This window comes from Bubalus kerabau, chromosome 22 (assembly GCF_029407905.1).
Source record: "Bubalus kerabau isolate K-KA32 ecotype Philippines breed swamp buffalo chromosome 22, PCC_UOA_SB_1v2, whole genome shotgun sequence".
NCBI lineage: Eukaryota > Metazoa > Chordata > Mammalia > Artiodactyla > Bovidae > Bubalus > Bubalus kerabau.
The window spans coordinates 24373970-24398668 of NC_073645.1; the positions used below are offsets into that span (position 1 = coordinate 24373970).

Here is a 24699-nt window from a genome sequence, read left to right on the forward strand (position 1 = left end):
CCTGAAAAGATTGAAAGTATCCACCGTAAGAGTATGACAGTTGCATTCTCACCTTTGGGATCCCTTTTAATGAAACATTATGCTTTACCTGTAAGACTTGGGACTACATAGACACTGTACATGATAAAATCTTTGTGTTAGCAGTATTTGGTTTTTTACTGTTCTTACTGTTGTTGTTTTCCAGTCTTCTCAAAATGTTCCTCCCACGTTAACCTTTTTATCATCCATCACTCACAGATATTTTGTTCATAAATGTCATTTCCTTCATATTTAATTGAAAATCTATAATTCCTATATGATTATTCTAGATGACTATATAGTTAATTTATTACCAGCTGCCATTTCTATGAAATCATGGTAATAATCCATGTTTCACATGCAAACTATCATCTTACAACTGAGGGTTTGTGAACCCAAGATTTGGGATAAAATATTTTCTTCTGTTAACTAGATACCTTCAGTGATTCACCAATTTGGCCCTGGATTCCATCATTGTCTGATATAGCTGCTGTGTTTTTCAATATGGGAATTGATTTTAGATCTTTATTTCCTCTGGAGAATCTTCAGCCAGACTTTAATGAAGACAATCTAGTGTAAGTGTTCTTTTCACTATTAACTCCCAAAATCATCTTTTAAATGATTTATATAACAACAGTTAATATTCATTTGATAATTCAGTATTCATTCTTGGTTTTTTAAAAATCTCTCAAAGTTGAAATGGATCTTGAATGAGAGACATTCTTAACATCTAAATCTAAATGCCATCATCATATTTAACAGGGAAAAAATGGAAACATTTTTAAATTAAAAAAAAAATTTTTTTTTTATGAGACTGCCCGTTGTTATTTACAACTATTTGGGGATTACTGGCCAAAACAATTAGGTCATGAGCAGCTACTGCCGCCTCAATCACCTCAGTTCCTTCAGGCTTGGTCTTCTGGCTCACCCCCAGCCCCACCCTAGCCGCCCTCCTGTGGCCCGGCCTGAAGGCACACCCTTGGCTGCAGGACAGGGCTGCCTACAGAGAGAAGCTCTTCAAGTGGTTCCATCTACCTGATCATTTTTGTATCTGACCTCATCAAGTAAAATATACAGAGAGGCCCAAGACTTGGAGAGGCTGAAGGGAAGATATGGTGGGAGCTGAAGGAGCTGCAAGCCTAGCTGCTTGCCCATGCCAGCAAGGCTCTTCTGTGTAGTGGAGTCCATGGTCTATAAGAAGAAAAGGAACTTTCTCCATCAGCTCCCCTTGGAAAAATTTTGAACTACCGAATCTTCATACAAACACTTTCTCTATTCTCCATGAAAAAAATTGTTTAATTCAGGGGAAGAACAAGATGGCGGAGGAGTAGGTGGGCATGGAGTACATCTCTCTGCACAGTACATCAGGAATACACCTTCAGACACTGAAGTGCATGCCAAACACCAATTGAGAGCAGACAGGAGTACCTGACCAGTGGAAAAGAATATATAGGCCCCCACGCAAAACTCAAGATCAAGCCCTGAGGCTTTGGAGTGGGAGCACTGACTCCAAGACCCTAGACTACCAGAGAACTAACCCTAGGAGATATCAAATAGTGAGAACTCACACAAAGGGAACCATATCAAATAGTGAGAACTCACACAAAGGGAACCATTGGAATACAAGACCCAGCATCACCCTACCACCAATAGCAGGACGCCTCATCTAAACAACAAACAAAACAAATATACAAACCCAATCATCAGCAGACAGGATTACCCCCTCATTCAGCCTTGCCCATCAGAGGAGAAACAAAACAAACCAAAACTCAGCACAGATCTCACCCTATAAGAAGCTTACACAAACCTCTGGACCAACCTTAGAGGGCATAAACCAAAAGAAAGAATTCAGCCTTGAAGCCTGGGAAGAGGAAAGCTCAAACACAATAAGTCAAAATAATTAGATAATAAAAAAAAGATACAAAGATTGGAAGTGGTGAAAGATTCATTGTTTGCCGAAAAGGTGATTTAATGTATATATAGAAGCCTAAGAGTCAATTGAAAAGCAATGACAAACTAGTAAGAAAATTTGGTATGGATGCCAGGGTACGATGTTAAAGAAAAGTTACTAACCTTTGGATATATGAGCTAACTAAAAGATATACTTAATTTACAATAGTAAGTAAGAAAAATATGCTAAATACCTAGGAATAAGCTTAAATAGAAGTTGTGTATGTGTGTGTAAAATTACTAAAGAACAAAAAAGAACAGTAGGAAAATTCATCATAAATACATTAGAGCTCCCCCTAAGGTACACTGAACTTGATGAGATCCTAAATAAAAATTAAAACTTACACAACCCTGTAAATCAACTATACTCCAGCAAAATTAAAGAAACGCTAGTCAGGTTTTTGTGGAGACAAGGGGAATTGGGACTCTACAAGTGATTCTAAAGTCATATAGAAAAAATAATGCCCAGGAAAGTTTTGAGAAGTTATGAGGCAGGATTGACCTTAGCAGATAATAACATGGGACAGGTATAGAGATTCAAAGCTCCATAAGTGGAAGAAAATAAGCCTGGAAAAGAAACAGATACTTGGTAAATGCTAAAGGTAGTGTTTCAAAAAATGAGGAAAGAGTGAGCTATTCAGTATCTGATATTACCCATTATTTGGGAATGAGGTGGATTTTTAGGAAAAAAAATCTTTCCATACTTCAAACTGATGAAGATTTAAATGTGTATAATGAAATCACAGAGTAATAGAATAACTTTTTTTAATAATCCTAGAAGAAGGGAAGATGATTTTGTTTGAATATGCAAAATCCATAAAAGGAGATATTTCACATATTTGACCACTTTTTTAAAGAAAAATCTCTATGACAGTAATCACCATAAACAAAAGTCAAAATTGAGGGGTGGAAGGGAGAATATGTATATCATAATAGTACTATATTATTTACTATTTAAAAAAACCCACTTTTAAGTAGACCTGTGCAGTTCAAACCAGGTTGTTGAAGAGTCTGCAGTACTATACAATCATCAGTTGATTGAATCTGCAGATGTATACAGAGCCAGTTATACCTAGTACAAGGATTCTAGACTTTGTGGCGGGTGGGTGCTCCAACCCCTGCATTGTGTAATCATCAACTATGAATGGAACTCTGGTCATGGATAAAGGCTTAATTTCAAATTAATAAGAAAAAGTTCAATAACTATTAGAAAAATGGACAAAGGAAGTAAATAAAAAAGGAAAAACAGTTCTTAAACTTTATGAAAATGCACTCACCTTTACTTTTTTTAAAAATGCAAATTTTGTTATTTGGTATATCTAGAACCAAAATCTTCATCCCTCCATCTCTTTCCACCACATACAGGATTCCTCCTTGTTGCTTAGATGTAACCTGTATCTGAAAATACGTTAGATAGCAAATTTTCACATGAAGACTGTATTCTATCACTTTAAATAGGAAACATAATGCTTTCTCAGAGCATTCAAAAGCTCCAATGTTTCCCCCCCAAAAAGAAGACCAAAATACTCAAATACCTATATTTAGAAAGTTAATACTATTTTATTATTTAACATTTAATGAACTGAGTAGTATGTGGTGATTTTGTATGTATGCAACAGATTTGAATTTTTTCTCTTCACTGTAGTGAACAGGAACTATAGTGGCAATAGTGAAGTAAAGATATAATGATTTCATTAAGACATAATAAATGCCAATAATAGTTTTTCTGATTATTTACCAACTGAAGAGTTGCCTCAGTCAGGTCTGGTGACTGCAGCCAGGAGGTGGTGGCTGTAAGTTACTGTTGCTGTATAGTGGTAGGCAAAGATGAACACAGATGAGCAAGAGTGAGCTGGTGAAGAAATGAGTGAAGCATAATGAAATACCTGTTTAAACAGCATGGAGTACAAGACTAAATCCTGTTGAGATATGACCACAACTCACTCTTCTTTTACTAGGACTCAAGTGCAACCTATCTATTTTTGCTGTTATGTGTATGCATACTCACAAATATGCATCCAAATAGTAGATTTGAAGGTTGTTAGAGTAAATATTCAGATAGGAGAGTAAGACATTAAAGGATTCAAGTAACAGTTCTTTAGCATTAGTCTGCAGGATATACAGACTTAGTTCTAACCTCTTTCTATTCTACATTCCATCACTGTTTTACATCGCTGTGTTCTCTTCCTGCACCTGTACCTATCTCACAGCTATTCTTTTCTTTTCATTCCTAGCATCAGCCTTATTCAGATCCTCCTCTCATGTCTAGCGTGGCAAAAATCTTCCTCCTGGAAGCTTCCCACCTCCAATATACTTCTTCTTTTCACTGTTAGAGGATTCCTTTTATGAAAATTTTCTTCTCCACTTTTAAACCTTTACACCTGTATTTAAGACTCTACAATTGACTCTGACCTGTTTTCTATTTTGTTCACCCTTTTGTTCTAACCAAATTGATTCTCTTGCTCTTTCTTCATATTAGCCATTGTTGCATTGGATCTTCCTCATGCAAGTCCCTCACCTCCATCCTCAGTGTCTGCTTACCAAGATCTTATCTGTCTCACTTCCTGAAGCACTGTTCATTTGAGTGGAGCTACCAATACTTACATATTTTTACTGTGTGCCAGACATGGTTCTGGGGGCTTAATATATGGTACTTCATCTGATAGTCACTACAGCTACTCAGATATTTTAAGAAATAAGAAGGTTCTGCACATGTAGTTATAGGAGTATCTCCAAGATACAAGTATTAAAGCATTGGAGAGAGGTGCATTCATATTTACTTGTATGTATATAAAACACCTGCGGGAGGAAGGGCTGAAGCTAGTAGTGATCGTCCACGGGAAGGGGAATGAGCTGATGAGGGCCTAGACTGCAAGGACCATTCTCTTTAGCACACTGTGCCTTCATATCTCTCAACCTTTTTTTAACCATATGAAAGGCTTATTTATTCAAAAACATTAAATAAAACATTACCTGTATTTTGAAGGCTAGGTTCATTTGTCTCTCTACCATGAACCTTCACTGATTTCCTCAACCAAAATTGAAATGCTTAGAATTGTTTATATTGCTGTGGCAGTTTTATTGGCCACTGGTATTTTGAGTTCTTTGTAGTCAGAGCCACCTTCTACATAGCTCTCAGACACCAAGAGCAACAGGGAGATTGCTTTATAAAAAGCAGCTGTTTGAGGGAAAACTAATGTGTAGAGATGAGAATCAAATATACCTGGAGTAGGAGATAGCTGATTAACTCAGATCTGACAAGGACTCTGGGAAGTAATAGAAATGTTCTATTTCTTGGTTGGGATGGTGGTTACACTAGTATATACATATTCATCAAAGTTTTAAATGTGTATATTTCTTTTATCGTATGTAATTATACCTCAGTAAAATTTTTGTTGTTCAGTGCTTCTCAGAATTTTATTCCTAATTTCTCACTTACTTATTCACTTTTCTGTAGTTCTGAAACACAGATGACGTTGGGGGTGAAAGAAAATGAAGATTCATCTTACAAGCCAATTTTTTCTTCTCTCCCTGAAACCAACATTTTAAATGTGGTTAAGGTAGGAAAAAAACTGTTTTGTATGTCTTTAGCACAGAGCTGGAACCATTTAGTTTTTTGCTTAGCGATTTTCAAACAAAATCACTGGTGTTTTACCATGGCATTTCTAGTGTCTGAAATTCCTTAGCAATAGTCTTTGTATTAAAACTTGATTTTGCTGTTTTTATTTTTGTTTTAATATTACGAGCAAAAGGGAACTTTAAATCAGCATTATGTGATTAAATTAGTTCTAGGAATACCTTTACCAAGAAGCTTTTTGAAACTAGTATTTTTGAAAATAATAATTTTCTAGAATTAAAATATACAAAGAAAAATTGTTATTTACAGTATACCTTAGTGACCAAGAATTAATAAGTGTTAAACATCTTTAGTGACTGAATCGAATCAATCGTGATATTGAACTGTTAAAATCTTGAAAATTAAAAATGGAGAAGAAAATACTTAGCAATTCAACTATTAACATGAATGTTTTTTGCCTTTTCCTAGACAGCTGATGTTTTGGTTTCTGTGTAGTTCCCATTTGCATTTTTTGTCAAAAAGTTTTTATACTGTAAACTCTTCAAGCAGAATATATTTCCTTAAGTTGTTTTGTCTCTGATGTGTGTCAAAGTTTCTAGGCTTGTGTACATCTATACATCCAGAAGGTTACCAGGATCGTGAAATAATGTTACTGATCTTAATGTTGTTTAAAATGAGTTTGGAAAAAGAATTGAAACAGATTCCTCTAGTGGACTTTCAGAGCCTCTTAATAAACCTGATGAAAAACATCAGAGATTGGAACACAAAGGTAACATTACTTAAAACTTTAGTATTGTTTTTTGTATAGCATCACAGTTTGACTTTCATAGTGCATGCAGAATTGACAGTTTCTAACCTAAGTTGAGATCTTCAGCAGATGAAAACTTAACTGAGGAAAAGACTGTCTTTGCTGGAACTGTGTTTAATTCATGAAACTGAATCTTAATAAAACTGAAGCCATTCATTCAACAAAAAATGTGTTATGTTTATTGGGGATTAACTGTGAGCCAAGTATTATTAATACAGGTGCTAGAGACAAAGCTGTGTGAAGATAAAACCCTTGCTCTACCCACACTTTTTAGTCAAAGGGTTAGGTTACAAACAGTGTAAATGTAGATTACAATATCATATTAAGTTATAGTAAATGCTACAAATTACAATAAAGCAGGACAAGGCAGGGGTCCTCTGCTATTTGATATGAGGCAGTTAGAGAAGGCCTTTCTGAAGTAACCTTTGAACAGAGCCCTAAATGAAGTGGTAGACTGAATCACGCGTACAAGAATTTGAGTTAAATTTCTGTGGCCATTGAGGGTAAACATGTATAATTTTTGTTAGGTTTTTTAAAATTATGTTTTTCCACCTTTTTTTTGGAAGAAAATGTCAAACGTGCTAAAGTAGGGGAAACAGTTTAATGAACCCCTAAGTACTTATCACCCAGCTTCAGCAATTATCAACATTAATCAATTTTCAGCTTCCTAGGTGGCACTAGTGATAAAGAACCTGCCTGCCAATGCAGGAGACATGAGAGACATAGGTTTGATCCCTGGGTTGGGAAGAGCCCCTGGAGGAGGCCATGGCAACCCACTCCAGTATCTTGCCTGGAGAATCCCATGGACACAGGAACCTGGCGGGCTACAGTCCATTGGGTCGCACAGAGTTGGACATGACTGCAGCGACTTAGCACAGCACACAATCAATCTTATCTCTTACCCTATCCTATATTTCCTTTCCTTTTTTTTTTTTTTAAATTCGGTTGACCAGTCGTGTCTGGCTCTTTGGAACCCCATTCACTATAGCCCACCAGGTTCTTCTCTCCATGGGATTTCCCGGGCAAAAACACTGGAGTGGGTTGCCATTTCCTTCTCCAGGGCATCTTCCCGACTCTTGCTAAGGGATTATTTTGAATACTGAAATAGTATTTAAACTTGAGTATTCCTAAATTCAAAAAATTCCTGTTCAGGAACATGTATTGTACAACTCTTACTATATACCTTTGAAAACTGGTATTTGTATTTAGATTATTCTTTTTTTTTTTTTTTTTTTTAAACTTCACGACATGGAAGCATCCTAGATGTCCATCAGCAGATGAATGGATAAGAAAGCTGTGGTACATATACACAATGGTGTATTTAGATTATTCTTTGAAGGACATAAAATCAATGTAGATAGAATGTAGCACAAAACACAAAAGTTAAATAAAGTTCTGATAAATGTATTTATTCAGTTTACTCTAGAGTTTAAGATAAAACTGAATCTGTGTGCTCTTTTTGTAATCTTAAGTCAAGAAGGGACATGGATGGTGTTAGATACTTGATTCCACTAACTTAGGTGAAAAATTGTGCTCATGGTTTGTTTTCAGGTGCCTGAACTCTCTCTGGCCATAAACGAACTCTCCACTCATCCCCACAACCTTCTCTGGTTGGTACAGCTGGTCCCTAATTGGACATCACGTGGAAGGTATTGAAAAGTGAGAATGAAACATTAGAATGATATATGTTTACATTAATGAAATGCTTTTAGGTCCTTTATTTCCTTTCATCATTTCTTAAATGTTAGATCAGAGTCTTTTATTTGATATTAAATTATAAGAAAAGGAATTGATAGCCTGATTCTGATTTTCAGCTCACATCACTTTGTAATAGTCTTGATTGTTAATTTTAGCTTTAGCTTATCTGATAACTTAATATAGATGGCATATACCACAAAAATGAATCAATTCGCTTTTTTTTTTTTCCTTTAATAAAAAGGAATTCCAGCAATAAAATAGATTTTCTAACAGTAAATCGTCAGGGTCAAAGATAAAGGCTGTTAATGGTTTTCCTCCACTTCAGACAACTTTAACTTTGTGTACATATATTTTACATGGAAATGTTACTATTCTAATAAAGTTTATATATTCTTATATAGCATTCTCTTGAAACATTAGCTGTGTTGCAAATTAGAATAGAACTTCTTTTGGCTCATTCATTTGCTTCTTAAACAGTATTGATTAAGTGCATCCTAAAAATTCTAATTTCAGGCAACTGAGACAGTGCCTCAGCCTAGTGATTATTTCAAAGCTTTTGGATGAAAAACGTGAAGATATCCCTAATGTGAATAATCTGCAGGTATAAATAGCACTTTTGTTTTCTTTTAATAAATGGGAGAGACATATAGAAAAAAATGATGGGTCCTATGTCAAAAGTCCTGCAGTTAGGGCTTAACTCTTAGGCCAAGTACTGTTCATGTAATCTTTTGCATGGTATTTAACCAATGAGACCCAGTTTCTTTATCTGTGAAATGGAGACAGTATTACACCATCTACCACATAGGATGGTTGTGGACAATTAGATGAATTAATTTGTAAAAGTGCTGGGAAAATGAAAATATACTATATAAATTATTTAATTATTTCACCTTGTCAACATTAGCAATTTTATCATGAGATTAGAAATTGTAAAACTATTAAATGTTAATTACATCCTGTGTTTATATTTTTAAATTATAGCTCTTTAAATTATAGAGCTTAAATGTGGTTGCCCTTTAATTAAGTACTTGGTTCAGTAGTGAACATATTATGTATATATGCACATATATAAACATGTCCTATAGAAAACCCATTCTGAGAAGTCCAGAAGGCTTTTTACAAACATCAGTAGCACTAGTGGGGCTATTTGTAGTTGAATTTGAAACATAGAATCCGATCTAGATGTGGTGTTCTTGTTTGAATTGCAGTGCAGTATAAGATAATCTGTCATGTCCTACAGAGTAAAAATAAATAAATTGGAGATAGAGATTCTGGCCTTGAAAACAAACTGTAGTGGTTGAAACAATTAACCAACCATTGTGGTACAGTGTAGCAAGAGCAGGGACAGAAGTATGCTCAGGGTGCTGTGGGACAGAGAGATTGAAGAGGACAGCTGTTTCTGTATTAGTAGAGTTGAAGTAGATTTGATTCTAGATTTATGGGGGGACCACACCTGAGCCACCAAGGTAATTAGAAATAGCTCTCAGTCCTTTCAGTGATATTACTGCCATCAAAAGAGAATTCTTTCCAAAATTCAGTGACTTCGACTCACAAGGATGAAGATTTAACTTTGCTGACTTTCGAATAATTTTTCATAAAAAGTATTCCCTTTGACCTCTTTGGTAATGCAATTTGGTCTCCTCCTTAAGTTTTCATCTTCAATTAAAAGTACTAAATCTTAAATTTAATATCCCTTTTAGGGAATTTCCTGGTGATTCAGTGGTTAGCACTTGGCACTTTCACTGCCAGGGCCTGGGTTCAATCCCTGATTGCCTGATTGGGGAACTAAGATCCTACAAGCCTCAAAGTACAACCAAAAAAATTAAAATTAAGATCCCCTTTAAGCAGTTGACTTTTTTTCCCCCTCTCATTTTATTACAATGAAGTTTAACAGTATATAAAAGACATATAAACCTTGGTGGGTCAGTTGGAGACTTTGTTTTTTTGGTTGCACCACGTGGCATGCAGAATCTTCCCTGACTAGGGATCAGACCTGTGCCCCCTACATTGGGAGTGTGTAGTTTTTAACCACTGACTGCCAAGGAAGTCCCTCGGTTGGGAACTTTTAAGTAAAGAATAAATGAATATCACTGAACTTTAAGAAGCTAAATTAGAAAAGACAAAATGAACAGAGGACACTGAAAAAAAACATGCCTAAGAAAGAGTAAGTGTATTGCCTAATATGTTTCATTGTCTCCTCTTTCCTTTGATAGATATCAGTCTTACATCGCTATCTTGTGCAAATGAAGCCTTCAGATTTGTTGAAGAAAATGGTCTTGAAGAAAAGAGCTGAACAACCAAACAGCACTATTGATGATAGTCTTCATTTGGAACTTGAAAAGCAGGTATCCAGGGCTAGATCATCTCAAAAGAGGACATTTGAGCACAACCTGTGATAGCTTCCTAACCATAGACATTTCTGAATTTATTTATTTATTTATTTATTTATTTTTTGACATTTCTGAATTTAGAGACTAGATACATTGTAGCATAGTTATATGGTGAATGATATTTTTGTTTATTGCTGTCATAAAAATCCTTCAGCTAACTTGAAGATTGAAATAAAAGGATTGTTGTTGGTAATTTAATACTGTTGAGTATTTTTCGTAGCCCTTTACTAGGGCAGTCATGAGGTGGTAAAAGGAATGAACTTGAATTAGAAATCAGAAACCTGGGATAAATGCTTGACTTTTGCTTACTTACCAGTCCAGTTAACTTTAGCAAATCCAGTCCTTCCTGGGCAACTTCCCTAATGTTTGTTTAAACTGGGATGACATGTACTCTAACTAATTTCATCCATGGGTGTTGACTTTATTCATTTCTGTACCAGGCATATTACCTGACCTACATTCTTCTTCATTTAATCGGTGAGGTTAGTTGTTCTCACTCCTTTTCTTCTGGACAGCGGGTAGGTATTTTTTCATCCTTTTTATTTTTAATAAATGTCACTATTGATGGACTAATGATCATTTTTTATATAGGAGAAAATATAATAACTTTTATCAAATTCACTTTGGATTCACTGTTGAAATAACTGTACACTGGAAAGGGAGAAGTGATGGTAACCTTGCAGCCTTCTTTTGTTGTTGTCTGCACTGAGTCTTCATTGCTGTGCAGGCTTTCTCCAGTTGCAGCAAGCAGGAGCTACTCTCTCATTGGAGTGTGTGGGCTTCTCATTGCGGTGACTTCTCTTGTTATGGGGCACAGGCCCTAGGGTATGTGGGCTTTGTAGTAGCAACTTGCAGGCTCCATAGTTAGGGCACACAGTCTCTATAGAGTGTGTGGGCTTTAGTAGTTGTGGTTCACAGGCTGAGTTGCCCCATGGCATGTGGAATGTTCCTGGACCAACCTGCGTCCCTAGTATTGGCAGGCGGATTCTTAACTGCTGGACCACCAGGGAAGTCCAAACTCAACCTTTTTTTTTCTTGCCTTGCTATACAACTTGCAGAATCTTAGTTCCTCAACCAGGGATTGCAGCCATATTGTTGACAATTATTCATCTAGAGATGTTTGTTCTGTTTATTGGAGTGGAACTTAACCGTGATAACTTGGCAGTAATCAAGATCACCAAATACTAAATGAGCTAGCTCTTAGCTCCATTCTTCCCATCTCTGCTCCCACTCCATTTCCTTTTTTCTTTAAAAATAATGTTTGCCTTCAAAATTAAACTGATGGTAAATCAGGCTACTCGAGATCTACATTCCTAAATTATCTCCTCATGTTAAGATTTTCATTTTGAATTAGTTTATTCTTCCAGTACTATCATGTTCCTTATTTGTGGGGAGAATTCTTGTTTAATTCTCCATGTTTCACATTTTAGGTAATCCAACCCCTGTTTAAAATTTTGTATCTCCTTAGACATGATCAAAAAGGACACAAGACTGCTTCCTGTGTTTTTATAAACACTGTTGTGCATAGAACTGTGTTTGCTCTCCTGATTGGAACCTAATATAATCATCTGTGGGGCTTCCCTAGTGGCCCTAGTGGTAAAGAACCTGCCTGCCAATGCAGGAGACAGAAGAGACATGGGTTCCATCCCAGGATCAGGAAGATCCCCTGGAGGAGGGCAGAGCAACCCACTCCAGTATCTTGCCTGGAGAATCCCATGAACAGATGAGCCTGGCAAGCTACAGTCCATAGGATTGCAAAGAGTTGGACGCAACTGAAGCAACTTAGCATGCATGCAGTCATCTATCTGTTCTTATATATGGCCTTTAAATTTTTTAATTTTTTTTTCTGATTAGAAAACAATATTGTGTTAAAACTCAATTACTATAAAACCATGTAAGGTAGAAAGTGAAAGACTTTATAATCCAGTGCCCTCCTGTAAATTTCGCCATAATTTATGGATATCCTAACATAATTACTTTTTAAAAAATGCTGTCATGCTATTCACATTATTTGCAAATTGTTTTTTCTCCTCCACTGTAAATTACTTAGCACTTCTGTGTAATTAAACTATAGTATTCCAAAATCTTTACTGATGAACATTCCTTTTTCTGTGATTACACACAATACTAACATGAACCTTTGGAAGCATTTCTGTAGGGTAAATTCCTAGAAGTAGAAATGCTAAATCAAAATTTATAAAGTTTTCAAATTTTAATTATTGTAAAATGATTATTATCATATTTCCCTCCTCAAAAGTGTCCATTTACATTCTCACCTTAGTATATATACAAGTGTGACTCTTTGGAACTGTATACTTCTAAAACTTAGGACACTTAATTTTTCAAAGAACTATTAGTAAACATTGTTTTGTTCATAGAGAAAATAGGTCAGCTGTTACTTGAATATTTCATTAGAGATCGTGTTAACAGAAGGACTTATATTTCTGGGCACTACATCATAGTCTGAACTCGGGCTAATTTTCACTAATGTGTCTTAATGCAAAAAGCTAGCAATAAGCTGTAACTGTCTGATTATTGCAGCAGTCACTACATTTTACTCATATGACTGCTTCTGTGTTGGACAGTTAATATCAGAAATTGCTAAGGTAGATTTTTTTTAAATGATTGTCAGTTCTAGCTACATAATCTCTTCTTTGTTCATTTGTAATGCTTTAAAATTGTTTTCATCCTTTGTATTTGTTTTACACAGAAACACTTTGTGCACCTCTGTGGGGCTTTGGAAAAGCACGTTAAGTGTGATATTAGGGAAGATGCAAGACTGTTTTATAGAACCAAGGTAAGTATGCCTTTTTCCTAATAGTTTCGTTGTTTGTTTATCCTTGGCTTTATTAATATTTGAGTAAGAGAAGCCTATAAGCCTCTTTTTTAAGAACATATAGCATTAGAAATAAGACTTTCTCGTTTAATAACAAATTAGGTTCGTCTAAGTACTTCTAGCTAGATTGAAAGTGAAAGGGAAAAATCTCAAAGCAAAACATTTAAGACAAGAAGCTGAACAGAAAAGCTGAATATAAGAATATGGAGTTAGGAAAGCAACTTTAGTATTAATAAAACAATTTGACAATTTTTCCTGAAACATAAACACCACTATTTTTTAAAACATTTTCTTCTAAGGATTTTTTTTTTTTTATTCTTAATCATTCTTTAGCTTTTGCAGTGTAGGGGTGATTCTTTCTTGCCATTTGTTTAGATAGTCATTAAAAGTGAGATTTCAGGTTTGTAATTAGCTGTAAAGTCATTTCAACAATGCCTATGTAGATTTAGTATCTGTATTTGTTTTAATAGATTTAAGTTAAATACTAAAAGGAGCAACTAACAAAATTGTATTAGATTGCAGATTTTCAAATGCAGGTGGAGATAGCTCTTTGGCTTAGAGTGAAAACCAGTTTCAGAAACACATTCTTTTGAACATCGACTAGTTACTGGCCCGTAGAACTTGGTGGTGATGGCTACTGCTGACAGACATGCTACAGGGGACCACCCCCAAGTTGTTTGTTTCTTAAAGCCAAGAGGCTGGACATAGACTGGTGCCAGGGCTCCTCTTACTTAGAGTGGAGAGTGACACGGAGATCTATGGAAATTGCTTCGGGGGCAGTCCTGCTGAAGTGAATGAATTGCATGCCTCTCCACAAGCCTCTAGTAGAAAAGGTGCTGATTGTTTTGGAGAAACCGAATCTGCCAAACTGTAAATGGACAAAAAAGCAGACCTTACAGTTTACTTTATAAACTTAAAGCAACTCTAAAATTCCTGACCCTTTTAAAATATTTTGCTGGGACTTCCCTGGCAGTCCAGTGGTTAAGACTCCACACTTCCACTTCAGGGGGCACGAGGTCAATCCCTAGTCAGAAAACTGAGATCCCACATACTGCATGGCACAGCCCAAAATAGACATACATAAATACATACAAATATTTTGTCAGGCTGTCATGTCTGAGAACTAATTGAGAATCCTCTAGTGTGGTAGGAAAGTTTGAGTTTCATACAAAGACTTACTAGACCTTCAAATGTAGGAATGCATCAGGTATTTATATGTAAAGAGGATTCATTGTGCAGTCTACCTTTCGTTCTTTCCAAACTATCTCACTTCCTGCTCTTGAGTGAGTCATTATTTATCACTTTTGTTTTTGAGGCTGAGATAGCAGTAGGGTTTTCTATGGTGCAGGGACTTGGCACCGCTAACCCCCCCACATTGTTCACGAGTCATCTATACTTTGCAGAACCTAGAGAGACTTAACTCTAAATTTTGGATCTCCTGATAATGTGAAAAGGAACAAATAACAACCCTCTTTTGTGACCTTGAATCAAATAGAACTTGAAAGGCAAGGAACAACCAAAGCCTTGGGTCCTGTAAGAGTGGAAAGCCTACTCTTTAGCTTTCCTGTTGGGTGTTCAGAAGCCAGTGAGTTGAAAATAGGTGTCTTGAAGGCAGAAAATATGTTTTTTTGGATGATCTTTAGTTAACTAATGTGAAAATGGAGTCCTAAGCATTCAGTATCTTAGACATACTGATGAAGAACAGTCTTAGTTAATCACTGTGACTTGAAAACCCCTCTAGAAGTTGAGGAGTTTCTTCTTTCTTGATAGAAACTACATTGAGTTGTTGGGGGTGGGTCTGTCACAATTATCAGGTCTTGTGTGTCAAGTCTTAAATTGTTTTGATCTGATCTCTTTTCCCCTTCTTTGTATTTTTAAGGTAAAAGACTTGGTTGCCAGGATACATGGAAAATGGCAGGAAATAATACAGAACTGTCGGCCTACTCAGGTGTCATTTTATTAAACAGTTTTATTTGTTCTCAATTTGTTGTTGTTTAGTCAGTCGTTTCTGACTCTGCAAGCCCATGGACTGCGGCACACCAGGCTTCCCTGTCCATCACCATTTCCCAGAGTTTGCTCAGACTTAATGTCCATTTAGTCGCTGATGCCATCCAACCATCTCATCCTCTGTTGTCCCCTTCTCCTCCTGCCTTCAATCTTTCCCAGCATCTGGTTCTTTTCCATGAGTTGGCTCTTCGCATCAAGTGGCCAAAGTTTTGGAGCTTCAGCTTTAACATCAGTCCTTCCAGTGAATATTCAGAGTTGATTTCCTTTAGGATTGACTGGTTTGATGATGTTATTTCTTCATACTGTTCTAAAAAAGCATGACAAAGTACTTACTTCTAGATATGTTAAGATAAACTGAAAATTCCAATATACTCCTTTATGTATGTTTTTAAAATTTTTGTTTGTTCTTATATTCATTAATTTATTTTCAAAGGTGGTTGACCCGATTTTAAAATGTTGCATTGCATCCAATGGTGTTTATTTCATGTGGAGTATTTCTTAATATCTTTATTGAGATAAAATTCACATGTCATACATTTCACCCAATTAAAGTATACAGTATTTTTTTAGTATATGCACAGTTCAGTCATCACCACAGTTTAGTACATCTGTCACTCCAAAAAGTGACACTCATACCCATTAGCAGTCACTCCTCATTCCCCAGGCACCTGCACTCCCATCCCCACTCCCCGCAAGCCCTAGGCTACCACTAATCCACTTTCTGTCTAAATAGATTTGCCTATTCTTTATATTTCATACAAATGGAATCATATATGATGTAGTCTTGTACGACTGGCTTCTTTTACATAACATAATGTTAAGTTAATGCATGTTTGGCATGTTGTATATCCTTTGTATTGCCAAATAATATTCCACTATATGCATATATCATATTTTATATATCTACTTAGTAGATTTATATATCTGCTTTTCTGTGTCTACTTATTATGAATTGTCTCCACTTCCTGGCTGTTGTGAATACTGCTTCCATGAACATTTGTGTGTAGGTAAAGTGGCTGCACTGTTTTACATTCCTACCAGAATGTTTGACGTTTCCAGTTTTTCCACATTCTTGCCAACATTTGTTATTATCTGTTTTTCAGATATAGACATAGGGACAAGGAATGTCATTGTGATTTTAACTTGCATTTCCCTGATGTTGAGCATCTTTTTATGTGTTTGTTGGCCATTCACACATTTTCTTTGAAGAAGTCTCTATTCAAATCCTTTGTCCATTTTTTTAACTGTGAGAATTCTGCATATGTTCTAAATATAAATTCCCCCATGAGGTACATAATTTGCCAATATTTTCTCCCATTCTCTGTGTTGTCTTTCATTGTTTTGATGATGTTATTCAAAGAACAGAAGTTTTTCATTATGATAAAGTCCAGTTTTGTTTTTTTTTTCTTTTGTCACTTAGGGATTTGGTATTATGTCTAAGGATACTTTCCATAAGAAGGGCATTGTTTAAACACTTGCTATTAAGTTTACCATCCTGTTTATTTACAGACCAACCACAGTAATAAATGGGATTGTATCAAAGTAACAGGAACACAGAAGTCTTCGAGAAATATTATGTTAATGTTTTGTTGTTCCTGTTTTAGTTACTAATCTCCATAGACTTCTTTTAGGCCAGCCTTTTTTGCTGATGTAGCATTAAAACAAAAGAATTTAATACCAAAACTTTGTTAATCAGCTTAATGTTTTCATTAATCTTTTAAAATACATCCCTCCACCTGTGTGTGTTGCTGAGGAAAACATCTTGTACTAATTTATACTTAGTTTAAATTGTTAGACTATAAAATGTGAAACTTGAATCTGATTACGATAAATTATCAGAGAAATGTACTATGTCAACATTTTATTAATTTCATTATCAAAGCCCATTGTCTGGTGATTAGTGGTTTTATATGGATTAATTCATAATCTGATTTTCCTTTATCCTGTTTTTTTCCTTCCCTTCCCTTTTCTAGGGGCAACTTCATGACTTTTGGGTACCAGATTCTTAACAGGAGTTGCAACAAAAAAATTATGAACTAAGAGAAATTCAGTAAGAGCCTTTCCTAAAGGAATACTACAGAATCCAATGGAAAGCTAAGAACTGTGCAGCAGATGTGCTACTTGAGTATCTAGAATTAAGCTGGTAATGAAGAAATTGCCATTTCTGAAGCAGATATGAAATATAATCTGATTAATTACAGCAACTGGCCTTTTAAAAGAGAAGAATTCCTTGAGAGGGGAGAGGTAGAAGCAGCTGACAGTTGCATATCTAACCTTCCCCTGTTTACTCTTGTTAAATTGTAAGCCTGTTATCTTTTTTTTTTTGGATTATATTTGCAGCACTTGGATAATCACAGGAAGTATGTAAGAAAGGGCTTAGACCAACTTGAAAAGCTGGACCTGGAAACCAAGATCAAGTTCCAGTTTGATTTAATTTTCCTTTTTAGTTATTTTATGACTCAAAGGGGAAAGCTTAAAACTGAGTTTAATAATTGAAAGGATAAATCTTTTCTGTTACTCTTGTAAAACCACTGGGGTGTTTTAATCCATGCATTTTTCTTCACTATTCAAGATTATAAATCTGTTGGGTTTTTAAAATACATTTAAACAAACAGTTGAGAAACAGAAGTTTGGTACCTTGTCAGATCCCCTTAAGGGGAAGAGTTTAAGCTATAAAATAGTGGCTTTGTTTTTATTCCAAAACATACATCTGCTGTTTGTTTTGGATTTATTTTACATGCGTTTATATATTTTTTAATACTGGTTAAATCTTAGCATCTTGGCTAAATCTTAGAATTCTGGCCCTTCGTAGCCATATTTCAGAAGTCTGTATTGTAAAAGCTAAAGGTCTGAACAGGTTTCCAAAAACTTTACTTTCATGAGGATATAACCTTAGCAGAGACCTGAATAACATTTATTCTTTGGTACACTGCGCACGCGTGTGTATGTATGTATGTGTGTGCGTGCTTGTATTTTAAATTTGTTGCACTTGAAAACCACAGCTGCTCTAAATTCTTAAACACTGGAAAGCCATCCTTTGGTTTCAATGGTGGAGGGTTAGGAGAAATGCACATGCTAGTCTTAGCCCAGGGCCCTTTGAAGCCTTCGGTAGTAATAGACTCTTACTAGCTAACTGAAGAATTCTTTTGTTGACTGAGTGTCCCTTTAGGAGAGTTGGTTTCCTGAAAGATGATGCCAGCTTTGTTTTTCTTTCTTTCAGTATTGACTTGGATGACACTGCTCTCCTGAGCACTCTGTTGCCTCCAGTTGTGGGATAAGGATGAAGGGGAAGGGATTTGGACTTGATGTTTATAGTTTGAGAGGGGAGAAAATAAATTTTGAAAAATAGCTTTCTACCTCTAATTGAGGCTTAGCAGTAAAAAGCATTTTATCTTAAATTTTCATTTAAAATAGTAACTTTTGAGCCCATGTCAAACATTGAGCAGTTAGAGATTTTATAGGGAAGACTTAAGTTAATCTAGTCCCTAAGAACCCTGACTGAATGAGGCTTCAAGAGTCAGACCAACAAAAGTTTTATTCTGTGTTGCGTTTACTGGTAAGAATATTATTATCTTGATACTACCTCTCAAGGGTATTGTTAGAAAATGCCACTTATGGTTAATGAGATAGATACAAAGAGTTATATTGACAGAAGCTTGAAACTCTGGCATCTATCTGCCCAACAGTGGGGGCTTTCACTCTCTGTAATTTAATATTTTGTACATATACATTATTTGTGTGTAATTTTATAAGTGTTCATATTTTTCTCATTTTGCATTGTGTAAAGTGTACAATATCTCAAAGTATAAAATACTGCTTATATTGCTTGTAATTACAGTGTGTAAATATTTTCTAATCGTGTACATTGAAAGGGGGAACGAGTGGGTTATTCAGGTGTTTTTTTTTTAAAGTGACCCTTTTGTATTGCAGTTTCAGCAGATAACTGCTCATCAAATTTAAAACCACTTTGATACGTTTTATTTAGGAGTTCCAATAAGAAATCTCTATTTTTAATTGTCTCTCTCCATTGGAAAAAAAGTTCATCTGTCCCTTTAAAATAAATGGCCGAACATCAATTTGAACCGTTATATTTATGACTTGGTAGATAGCCTTAGTCTCCAGGTCATATTCCAACAGTATTTTCATTGGGGCTCTCAGAAATTTTTGTGAGTCTCTTTAGCACAAGTAGCCCATGGTTTTTCTCCCAAATCAAGTATTATCCTTCACCCTCTGAGTCCCCATGCTTTGTCTCCCTCCTGCTGCTGTTGCCCTGTGAATGGGATGGTAGTGGGGGGCGAATATGTTTGTTGCACAGAGAATGTCAGGTCACTTTTTGGACTTGGCAAACAAAGCTTGCACTGAGAGGTGGTGTGTTTGGCAATATTACTGTGTCAAAAATCACCTTGTCTAATTTTCTGGATCTGTATGTCAAACTTATTGCCCTTATTGCAAGCTGAAACTTAAGGTACTTGTAAGTGTTTATGCTTTTGTGTGTAACTGTTTGCCTTATCTAAACTGCTTTTCTTGTTATCCTGAAGTATAATTCTGTTGGTTATATCATGTTAAGTGAAGAGGCTTTCCATGCACAAAATGCATCTATGTAGCAGTAAAGTCATATTTGTACATTTTCTGTTTCTCTCCTGATGGCAATGGTGCCTTTGTCACCTTTTAGAAGGTTGGCATTTTGTTTTTGTTTTTTAATACAAGTAACAGCTTGCTTTTGACTTCACAAAAATCTCCCCGGACGTAGGAGAAAATGGTGCGTTGTCATCCAGGCTCAGTTGGAGTATTTTCATTTTTATATCTGTCAAAATAAGTATAGTTGGTGGGGATGGGCCAGTAATAATGTGTGGAGTCTTTAAACCAAGAGTAATTTTGAAATTAAAATAAAAATTGAAGAGGTGACCCATTAGCGAGTGACTGAGTTGGAGAATTAGAGGAGGACCGTTCTGGCTTGTCTCTTTAGAAGGCACGTTGGAGTACAGGTGGCTTGGGCATGTAGCGTGTGATCTGCGGTTATTTCTTACTCATCAACAGTGTCGGCGCACCTCATTATCTGTGCATTTGCTTTCTCTGGGCAGTCCTGTGAGCCAGGTAATCCACCAGCTTTTAGGAAGTTTACAGGTAAATGCAGATTTCCTTTTTCTTCCCCCCTTTTTTTTTTTTAACAGATTTTATACTACGTCTTGTTTAAAGTCCTATGAATGTATGTGTCTGCTATTAAAATGGCTTTTTCTCAGTTTGAACACGTGTTTGGTAATATTTGTTTGGGAGTGGGGATGGTTAAGTATCTGGGACGTCCTGTTTCTTCCTTTGCCCCACCTGGTTTTTAAACCTATTTCTTCCTCTTGGATTGGATTCTTCAGTCAGTTTTTTAGTTTGATATTTCCTCTTTCTGGAAAGGAACCATGTTGACCCCATAGTTGTACACAGTTCACTGTTACATACCCAGTTAATTTGCTATATACTCTGCCATTGGAAATGTGATCATCTCCTTCTTACATCACCTCATTCAGTACAAGCATTCAACAGCTGTATTGCTACTGCATGTCAGGCACTGTTTTTAAGATTCAGTGGTGAACAACACAAAGATCTCTCATGAAACTTACCTTCTGAAGTCCAGGTGAAGGTATTTTATTAGGCAAAGAGGACTGGAAAAGAATACTTTTGGCCTGGCTTCCTTTTTCTGGAGCTCAGGGCAAAAAAAGGGGAAGCCATGCAGAGTAGAGGCAGAGCTTAGGACCACCTCCAACCTGCCAGGCAGATATATAGCTCTGGATATGCCAGCTGAGGGCATCCCTTGTGGCTCAGCTGGTAAAGAATCCACCTGCAGTGCAGGAGGCCTGGGTTTGATCCCTGGGTTAGGAAGATCTCCTGGAGAAGGGAAAGGCTACCCACTCCAGTATTCTGGCCTGGAGAGTTCCATGGAATGTATAGTCCATGGGGTCACAAAGAATCAGACACGACTGAGCAACTTTCACTTACACTTTTTTCGTGCCAGCCAAAGGGAGACATAGGCTGAGCCGACCTCACAGGAGAAACTGTTCTCCCAAGTTCACAGAAGGACTAGGCATGATTGCCAGAGGCCTCGGGTTCCAGAACCATGCCAGTATTTCCTTCTCTCTTCTGATGGGCTGGTTAAGAGGAAACTGACCACCTGTCAAACCAGTTGATCCTAAAGAAAATCAGTCCTGAATATTCATTGGAAAGACTGAGGCTGAAGCTGAAACTCCGAATACTTTGGCCACCTGATGCGAAGAACTGACTCATTGGAAAAGACACTGATGCTGGTAAAGATTGAAGGCGGAAGGAGAAGGGGACAACAGAGGATGAGATTGTTGGATAGCATCACCAACTCATTGGACATGAGTTTGAGTAAGCTTCGGGAATTAGTGATGGATAGGGAAGCCTGGTGTGCCGCAGTCCATGGGGTCGCAAAGAGTTGGATGCGACTGAACTGAACTGACCACCTGTGAGCACTTTTCTCCAACTGGGGTGGGGAGCCACAGCCTAGGCAAAAACAGACACTGCCTCAAGTACTTAACTGGGAGGCAGGTAGCACAGCCTTGCCCAAGATAAGCGCCTTGCCCTTGCCCTTAGTCCTGACCTCAGATCCCAGATTCACGGTATCAACCATGTGATCTTTGGCAAGTTATTTTTCTGAGCTTGAGTTTCTTCATCTGTTAGTGTCTACCTCAGGATTAGTGAGCGCTAAGTAAGCTAGTGGAGTGAAAAGTGCTTAGCCAAATGTCTAGCATAAAGCAAGAACTTCAATAAATAATAGCTGTTATTAGTTTTAATCTGAGGCTTTTCTCAGATGATAATTAAAATTGATCTTAGTATTTTGGGGTTCACTGTCCTCTGAGCAAACCATATCTCTTAAAATTACAGTGTATGTGTTCTCTATTCTGATACAGGGAGCTCCAGAGGCTGCTCTGTCCTGCTTTGTCCCTGCTGGCAAAAAAAATTGTGATTTTCCCCCTCCCCCTAAACTCAGCATTCTAAAGCTGAGGACGGGGTGGTGGGTGATGGTTTTCCATCCTATGTGGACATGTCCTGATACTCCCTTTTCCTTGCTAACCATTCCCCAGGCTGGAATCAGAGGGCAAACCAGAAGGCCCAGCTTTGGGTTTGACTCCCAAGATGACCAGCTGGAAGGAAAAGCAACAGGCAGAACAGGCTCTTGAGGCACTGGAATAGTGAGACTACGTTGTTACACTGGTGACTGCCTGCTGAAGCAGCGCCAGAGCTGTATGCACACAAAATAAAGGTCACGCCGCCTCAAGGGAGAGTGCTGGGCAAACGAGGTGGAGAGGGCAAGACCGGAACGGAAGTGCTGCCACAGGGAACGGCGAAGCAGGACAGCGTGACTAGGCCAGAGTTCTCTTAGGGAACCTGTGCTCAAGTTTCAGGACTTCATACCTTCACCCAGGACCCCTGCTACAGTGAGGAACTCGGTCTGTGCAAATCCTGGAGCTAAACACTGGTGTATAGGTGGCTGAGGACAACCAGCACTGGCCTCTGCCACTTTCTTATAGCCTAGTTGGGGAGAATAACCTAGCAACAACAAGACCCACATTTGTGTTCTGTGTGAAGTACACTAGAATCTTTTCAAGTGGGGTCCTCTCATAGCCACCCTATGAAGCTATGAAGGAAGCTATGAAGCTGCCAGGGTAGTGACTTTGAGGGTAAGTAATAATCTGCACAAAGAATGACCTTGTGTCCCCAGATTCAGATTCATGGCTAAGTTGAGGTTAATTTCTTGGTTTGATTTCTTGTCTCTTCCATTGTCACTATCCCCTCATTCATATTTTATACTTGATTTGCAGAGAGGAGTATTATCAATCAAAAGGGCTTCCTATAGAAAGTTCCATTAATTCCTGTCACACATTAAGTTCAGAGATTGAAGTGGGAGGACAGCAGAGAGAAATGGATTTGGTCTGAATCTATATTATCAGAGATGGTGAAGTAACTGCCCAGCTACAGTTTAGCATTCCATGCTAGAATTCAGCATTGTGATTTATACATTGTTTATTTAAAAATGTGTAAGATTCTGAGTCAGCCATCAGAGCACCTTAGAGGAGAAAGGCTTGCCTCATGTAGAGTGTAGGTGAGTTAAATGCTGAACTGACCAAACCATGTTGGCCTACTTGCCGCCACCTGAGGTACCTAAATCAGCACTGAGTTCTATGTGAACATGAGGAGCTATGTCCCTTAGCCCCCTGGGCCCCTGCCCTTTAATTTCTCTGCTGTCTTTACCATAAGGTGGTAGTCTTCCTGCCCTCCCTCCCACTATCCCCAGCCCACTTTCCCACAAGGACTGCAGATTTACTTTTCATAGCCATGTGTCTCCTGGTCTTCCCAGCTTGCACTTACTCAATCCATCAGCTCTTTTAAGATTTTTTTTCTGTGTTCTTTTCTGAATTACTTGCTGACTTTTCCCTTCTTTTTCCTACTAGGAACCATCTTATCAAATGAAACTCACTTTTCTCTTTCATGCCCCTTCCCTTCTGCCCACTCCCCCAACACTCATCTGTGCACAAGCTTGCATATTTCTGCCTTTGCTCAGACAATTCTTTAGGTTTACGCTGCTTCTCTCTTCTCTACCTTTGCTCAGACAGTTCTCCACCCTGCTTCCCTCTTCTCAGGCTTTTCCAGTCCTGATTTCAAGGCAAGTCACTTAATACCTTAGAGCCTGTTTCCCATCTAATAAATAGGCCTGATAATCCATCAGGGTGGAATGAAGCTACAACGAAAAATATTCAGTTGGACACTCTTTGTAAAAGTTTGTGTACACTTTAATTTTTGGCTGCACCACGAGGCTTACAGAATCTTAATTCCCCAACTGGGGATTGAATCTGTGCCCCACTGCAGTAGAAGTGCAAAGTCCTACCCACTGGACTGCCAGGGAAATTCCCTGTGTACACTTGAATGTAAACATTTCTTCCCAGCTACCTCCCCTTCCACATACACACACATCCTATTTACGGAGTGCTGGGGGTGGTGGAAGCGGGACGTGGGCCCTGCTGTCTAGCGACATGCAGTCTCACAGCCGCACAAACTACAGACTGTATGTGATGAAGTGCCAAACTGAGCTTTGGGGAATTCTGAGAAAAGGGATGACATGTCTTTTCCAGGGTCCCTTCAGTTAAATAATGACAGCTACTTCAATCTTGTTGACCCTCTGTTAGGCCAGTGCTCATCTGCCTGTTCCCCTACTCCCTGCTCCTCCAGAGCTCAGATTCCTAGGCACATGTGAGGCTCAGTTACCTATGACCCTGTGGCTCTTATCATTTTGGTCTTATTCTTACACCATATCAGTACTGTCACAAATGAGAGAGGGAGGATCAGACCAGGTTGTGGCTAGAGCTCAGGTCTGATTTTAAACCCTAGAGGGAGATTTAATAGGTGTTGG

The 24699-nt window shown here is 37.5% G+C and overlaps 1 protein-coding gene across 3 annotated transcripts in view; it reads left to right on the top strand.

Annotated features, from left to right (window-relative positions):
- SLF2 (SMC5-SMC6 complex localization factor 2) overlaps window positions 1–20525 on the top strand; it is a 41318-nt gene extending 20793 nt beyond the window's left edge. For all 3 annotated transcript variants that reach the window (XM_055560623.1, XM_055560624.1, XM_055560625.1), the window contains exons 11-20: window positions 452–593; window positions 5426–5528; window positions 6138–6314; window positions 7905–8002; window positions 8565–8652; window positions 10265–10396; window positions 10882–10959; window positions 13152–13238; window positions 15157–15225; window positions 17258–20525. In XM_055560623.1, coding sequence (XP_055416598.1) covers window positions 452–593; window positions 5426–5528; window positions 6138–6314; window positions 7905–8002; window positions 8565–8652; window positions 10265–10396; window positions 10882–10959; window positions 13152–13238; window positions 15157–15225; window positions 17258–17293 — 1010 coding nt within the window. In that variant the 3' untranslated portion in view covers window positions 17294–20525. The remainder of the gene's footprint in view (window positions 1–451; window positions 594–5425; window positions 5529–6137; window positions 6315–7904; window positions 8003–8564; window positions 8653–10264; window positions 10397–10881; window positions 10960–13151; window positions 13239–15156; window positions 15226–17257) is intronic.
- Window positions 20526–24699: the final 4174 nt, after the last annotated feature.